Source organism: Impatiens glandulifera, chromosome 1, assembly GCF_907164915.1.
Source record: "Impatiens glandulifera chromosome 1, dImpGla2.1, whole genome shotgun sequence".
NCBI lineage: Eukaryota > Viridiplantae > Streptophyta > Magnoliopsida > Ericales > Balsaminaceae > Impatiens > Impatiens glandulifera.
The window spans coordinates 44,455,522-44,462,855 of NC_061862.1; the positions used below are offsets into that span (position 1 = coordinate 44,455,522).

General features: G+C 30.8%; 1 protein-coding gene across 1 annotated transcript; it reads left to right on the forward strand.

Annotated features, from left to right (window-relative positions):
* Positions 1-4,586: 4,586 nt before the first annotated feature.
* Positions 4,587-4,996, forward strand: LOC124926399 (flowering-promoting factor 1-like protein 3). The gene has a single exon (XM_047466624.1). The coding sequence runs from the start codon at positions 4,658-4,660 to the stop codon at positions 4,994-4,996; it is 339 nt and encodes a 112-aa protein (XP_047322580.1). The 5' UTR covers positions 4,587-4,657.
* Positions 4,997-7,334: the final 2,338 nt, after the last annotated feature.

Below are 7,334 nucleotides of genomic sequence, written 5' to 3' on the forward strand. Positions count from 1 at the left end.
GGCTTGTTGCAAAAGGATATAGTCAAACTTCAGGTGTTGATTTTACTGATGTATTTTCTCCAGTTGTGAAGCACAGTTCTATTCGGACTTTACTAGGTATTGTGGCATTCCACAATATTGAGCTTGAGTAGTTAGATGTAAAAACTGCATTCTTACACGGGGAACTTGAGGAAGACATATACATGTAGCAACTAGAGGAATTCATAGCCTTAGGAAATTAAGGAGGACTACGTATGTCAGCTGAAAATGTCTCTTTATGATTTGAAACAATCATCGAGGCAGTGGTATAAGAGATTTTATGACCACTCGTGATTTCAGGAGGAGTAATTACGATAGTTGTGTCTATATTAAAGTATGTGATGGTGGGTCGTTCGTTTACCTACTGTTGTATGTTGACGATATGCTAATTGCCGGTCAAGGATCAGAGAGAGTTCAAAAGGTGGAAAGCATAGTTGAGTAGCGAGTTTGAGATGAAAGATTTAGGTGCATCAAAGAAGATGCTTATAATGGAGATTCTTATAGATCGATCGGATGGTAAATTGTACATAAGTCAAAAGAGGTACATCGAGAAAGTTTTTAGTAGGTTTAACATGTAAAGTGTCAAGTTGGTAATTACTCCACTAGCTGCTCATTTTAGACTTTCGTCTTCTTTGTCACAACAGTCAGATGGTGATGATGATTACATGCCGTGAGTGTCATACTCTAGTGTTATTATCTCCCTTATGTATGCTATAGTTTGTTCACGAACTGACTTAGCATGTGCGGTTAATGTTATTAGTAGATATATGGCAAACCTTAATAAGGAATATTGGAAAGTAGTTAAGTGGATTGTCATATACTTATGTGGTTCTACTGATGTTTGCTTACAGTTTGGGAAGAGTAGAGATGGGGTGGTCGGTTATGTTGATTCAGATTATGTTGGAGATCTTGATAAGAGAAGATCGTTGTCTGGTTATATTTTTGTGTTGGTGGTTGCGCTATTAGCTGGAAGGCTATGCTGCAGGCTACAATTGCTTTGTCTACTACAGAGGTAGAGTACATGGAGATTACAGAAGCTTGTAAAGAAGCAATTTGGATGAAAGGCTTGTTTGGCAAACTTAGTGAAGATTTGCAGATTTCTACATTATTTTGTGATAGCCATAATGCTATTTTCTGATGAATGATCAGATGTTTCACGATAGGACTAAGAACATTGATGTACGGTATCATTTTGTGTGTGATGTGATTGCTCGTGGTGATGTTGTTGTGAGAAACGTGAGTACACACAATAATTCTACAGATATGATGACCAAGTCACTTCCTATTACTAAGTTTGAGCATTGCATGAACTTGGTTAGTCTTCATTGCTGAGTTATGCCCTTAGGGGCTTTGGTGGAAGATGTTTGATTTGTGGTTTTACTACCACATATTGGAATTCGTGTCAATGTAGAGATTGTTAGAGTTTGTGCCCAAATTCTTGTTGGGCCAGCGGGTTATGCCCGCACGATATGGACCCGTAGACTTAATGGGTTTGACCCCTTTTAACTTATATACCCTATATATTTAAATATATTGTATTTTAGGGTTTGACAGCACATATAGAATACAGTCGTCTTTTCTCTTATCAGTTCTATGTATGCCACCAAAATTGTACAAACTTCGATATAGTGAAATTTTCTCTTTTGTCCGTGATTTTTCACCCGTAAAGGGTTTTCCACGTAATTCTTGGTGTTCGTTTTTCCTTTTTTCTTTTCTCTTTTATTATCGTTTATTGTGGTTAGATTATAACCCAAAAAAACATTTATAATCATTTTCATATATGGCTTCATAACACTTTTCTTCCAGTCTTTCAGCTGCCTATTCTTTTATTTTTTTGTTTTTTTTATAAATTAGTTTCTATAAATAAAGTATTGCTCACCATGTATAAACATAAGCTTCCAAGCTAAATTAAATTAAATTAACTCTATGTCAAAGATATTCGATTATGACATCAACGAAACAATATATAGCGGCGCCGATACTTTCTACTTTCTAATATCACGTGGTGCATGTTCCTGGTTATGCACAATGGAACAACTAAATAAATATTTTTGTGGAGACCTGCCTAGTCCTCCACGAACAATCTTTGTCCCAAACCTATTGCATAACACCATATTGGTCCATCAAGAATCTATCATCTTTAGTCTACAATTTTCTATTCTCCATAATGGCACTTTAAATTTTCAAAATCTAGAAAGTGAAATCACTTTTTTCTCGTAAAGGTTATAATTGGGTCATGTTGTTTGAAATGAGAAAAAAAATAAAAGGTGATGATGGAAAACCAATTTAGTAAAACGTTGCATGTGAAAATATGTTTGAGAAGATTCTAGATGCATGCATGGCATGCCCCCACTCAACATTAATATTTCTTTTTATCGACTTGGATACATCAGGGTTGTGACATATGTTGGGCTAGTAAGGACTAGTTTGGTTTGAATTATCTAAATAATACTTTTCCCACTAAATTCACAAAACATATATAAAGTTTAAATGTATTTTTTTTAACTGTTTATTTTAGTCGATGCAATATAATATATATGATAGTCGTATAAACATAACGACAAAAACAATAAAAAAAAAATATGAGTGTTCAATTTGTCACAAAACTAACTCAAAACATAACAAGATTAACCATTTGAGAGTAATAATGAAAACATAAACCAATATTTCTCACCAACGAATAAACATAACATATATAACATTAACGAACTCGAAGATCTTCAAGAAGATCAATGAGTTTATCTACTGCCTCCACCGGTTTTCTATAAGACATTTCTCATATCGTCATAATATTAACGTTGTAGAGTAAATGTTTCAGTCGACCGCGATCATTTAACGTCCTACGATTCTTTTTTAGTCAAACAGTCCATCAGAAAATAATCATGATAGAGACTCATCGACTCAATTAAATTGAGTTTACGGTTTTAATCCTAACAACCGACAATTGACTCAGGTATCACTAACTCAATGATAGTCATGTTCTAAAGTAGACACAAAATTGAACTCACTCATTTGCAATGCAAAAGCAAGTGAGGTATCGTTTTCACATCTTCGCAATATATTATGCAACAACTAATCATAATGCACCATTTTTTTCATATATCTATTATCCATCAAAATTTCTTAATGCATGGCACTCCATCGAAAAAACGAATTCTTAAAGAGAATTTAGAATCCAACCATTTTTGCAACAATGATATATATTATGACTACCAATATATATACAAAGTTAAATATTAAATTTGACACTATAAATTAAAAATAACATAAAAAACGAATAAGACTAATCCAAGCTGCTCATTAGCCATCATCACCTTCAATCATATATAATTAACTATCCAATTCTTGTCTAAATTTGGTGGTCCATCTGGAGAAGAACAAGATCATGTCATAAGGGGATTATATTTTTCTTAGAAGTAAGTTGGTATGGATAATATTGTGGTCCTTGAAAAATTGTAGCTATGATGTCTGATAACCCTGATCATGCAAGGGGACCATTAACTTCACGAGGAGTAGAATAAATCTTGCTCCGTATGGACCATGGCCGAGTACTAGTTACCTTGTTGTTAAGGTGCATTAATGGATGCAATAATCTAAAGCTCTACAATTACATATTCACGTTTAATTAACTAGCTCTAACACGAAACATTTCTTGTTAGCGGTGGATAAAAATAATCTACACTCCTAATATTATTAATAAAAACACATTTATAATGTTTGTGGGTCGACAAATAAATGATAAAATTCTGATGTTCATTTACAAATCGAATTAATGGATTCCTCCTCCATTCAATCTACTTCAATTCTCAATACATGCAGTTTTATTCTCATCAACCCTCACCCCCTTGAATGTGGATCGAAATTGGATCCCATCATACTTACAATTTCGAAACAATAGACTTTATTTGAAACATTTAAAAGTTGAAAATAAGTTTAAAAATATATATATTCATGAATTTGTTAATATATATATATATATATATATATATATATATATATATATATATATATATATATATATATATTTAACTTATTTAAATCACTATTTGAAAGAAAAAAAAAATATTTAAATTGGGTCATATCTCACTCACAATCTCAAGATAATTGACTTTAATGGTTTGAAAACCTCTAAAATTTGGAGTTAAGTTTCAACCAAAAAATATTATTGAGTTTGTTAATTTATATAAGTAACTCATTTAAATTAATATTTTGAATAAAATATTTGAAAATTAATATTTTTAAATAAATTTATAAAAATTGTTAGTTCAAATTCAAATCCAGTTTGTTTTCTAATTTTTTATATTTAAAAATATAAATTTATTGATAAATACTTAAATTTAGTCAAAAATTAAAATTAAAGAAACGAATATATTGGGGCAACATGATTTAATAATTGAATAGTTATCATTATATTAGATGACACAAAAATTATATTTTGGCATCCATCCAACCATCATGCATCATTTTTTGGGTTGTCCCCACCATGCACCTTTCCACTTTACCACACTATAAATACTCATTCTCCAAACCCCTAAGATAAATAACATATCCAGCACTCCTACCTCAAAATTAAAACCCACCATTTTACAAATCAATACAAAACTTTTCTCTTACTCTCTCTAAGAACATAATTTATACAATGTCGGGCGTTTGGATGTTCAGAAATGGTGTGGTTCGTCTTGTCGAGAACCCTGCAGCCGAGTCGAATCAAGGATCCTTGCAGAGAAGGAAAGTATTGGTCTATACTCCAACAGATGAAGTGATCACCTCGTACTCGGTTCTAGAGAAAAAGTTATTCTCCCTTGGATGGGAACGATACTATGATGACCCCGACCTGTTCCAATTCCACAAGAGCTCGACCATCCATCTCATCTCTCTCCCAAAAGACTTTGGCCGTTTCAAGTCTATGCACATGTTTGACATCGTTGTCAAGAACAAAAACGTCTTCGAGGTTAGAGATATTGTGATGCAAATGTAAGCCAATTAGCTAGTAGCTTGTGTCTCATCTCACTCAAGATCTCTTTGTGTTGTTCAAGTTCGCAGTTTTTTTTAACTATGTTTAGTCAAATTTGATTAATGTTTGTATGTATTGAATGGACAACTTAATTTGTAAGTTTAGCAGCCATATATAATTGTCATCATTTGTGTTGATCGTTGTCTTTATATTGTTGCATCTTTCATATTTTTTTTTTTTTGAATAATAAAACCATTTCACATGTCCATATATATAGTTTCAAAAGTGCAAAAGTTAAAGTGAAATTCCAAAAATAAATCTATTTCAAATAAAAGTTATAACTTCAATATTCATAATTACGTTACATGTTCAAAACTCAAAACATAATTCATCATCATATGTTGCACATGAATCTAGATCATGCTTAGCCCTTGACTGGGACATCCTGACTGATCATAAATATTTTATAAGATTTATAGTCGATTTTATTGTTATTTTAAATTTTTGGGCTGATTTGAAAAACAAGTCTTATGAAATTGATAAATATGAACCTAATGTCTGTTTGTCTATCCATTTGGGCTGTTTTTTTTTTTCTTTGAAGAATGTGGAAACACTCTTTGTATTTGAATTTGTGTCTCAATCTCTATTTTTTCTTTTTCTTTATATATTCAATTAAATTATGTCTTAAAATATTATTTTAACTAAATTTACTTTCCAATATTTTTAAATTAACCATATGTTTACTTGTCAAAATATATCATGCATTACCGACAATTTTACTGTCAACTAATTCTTAGTATTAAGTGCGATCATTGCTATAGGATAATGTTAACTTTCTAGGTTTAAAAATTAATAATAAAATAATGGCATATGTTTGATTATGTGAGATTCAAAACAGTAGATCTAGTAATTCAGTGGGAATATTATGGTCCTGTTGGAGGATCTTATATGATTTCTTTTTCATTCTACATTTTGTAAATATTATAATCCTTCTTGTTATAATTTTTTTGTTGTGTTAAAACACCCATAATTTTATATATTGCATGATCCTTTTAAATAGGAGTTGGAGTATATTTCGATCTTTTACAAACTTTGCAATTTAAATTATGTACAAGAAATAATGTCAGAATTTCTAATTCACCCTACTAGAGATTCTCAACCTGAAAATTTTCACATTTTAAAATATATATATATATATATATATATATATATATATATATATAAATAATAATAATAATAATACAATAATTTGTATTATTACAATAATCCAACTTTAAGAGTTTATTTGAATTGGGTTTCTTTAAAAAATTTACTTAAAACTCAACAATCTTATTATATATCGTTTCAACTATTAAATCATTTAATTAATTAATTAAAATATTTTTATTTTACAAAAATTATATTTTAAATACAAAAAATTATATAATAATTTAATTAATTAAAAACCCAAATATATACTTTCATATAACAAAATTTCTGATAAACCTAGCTCATAGAACAAAAATAAAAACAAAAGAGTATAGGATGAATGCATGGTGAAAGAGAGTAGGGTAACTAATTTATGTTTCCTTCTTGATTTTTTTTTTCTATTTAAGATATCATTTTTCTTGATATCCTTTAAGAGAGAGAAATACATAGAGAAAGATGTTTCTTTTTCATTGCATTATCTTCTTAGCTAGTCAACCCTAAGGATTCAGGTAGTATGGTCCCCTTTTTTATGATAGCCAGTTCAATTGTCCATTGGATTGGATGGATAAAAGGGTCTCTTATCTGGCCTGGATGACGGTCTGGATGTTTGGCATTATATATTCTTGTGTGAAATCACGTGGGTAAGAGTGCTATGGTTTTAGGTCTTGTGGAGACCTGCCTACATAAGCCAGTCCCCTATGAACATGACCTTGTCGACCCTACCCTACTCTCAATCTTTACATCCATTTCGACAGCTTTGGTCCACTATCTAATTCCCTTTTTTTATTTACACCCAATTTAATTATAATCCCTTTATCTTTACAAATTAAACTCACTCAATAGTCAATATATAACATCAGTTAATGGTTCATTAATCTTGTCAAACATTTTTCAATTTACCAAATCAAACTTAACATTTTACATTAAGAGAAACAGTTTCTAAGGAGATCGAAATTAATAGCTAGTCAACATGAACCAATTTAGAAAGTTGGACTTGGGTGAATATATAATAGTATGGCATAAAAAGATTTTGGCTAATGACCCATCCCTATTCAATCATATATAATACATACAATATATTCTTGTATAAGATTAAGTGGTCCTTTCAAGTGGGAAAACATTGAAAATGAAGGCTACCTCAAATTACAAGGAGGTTGGTGTGGGTCGTGCTCAG

What these genes read in the sequence shown, in the direction of transcription:
- LOC124926399 (XM_047466624.1), top strand. Translation starts at nt 4,658, where the DNA reads ATGTCGGGCGTTTGGATGTTCAGAAATGGTGTGGTTCGTCTTGTCGAG.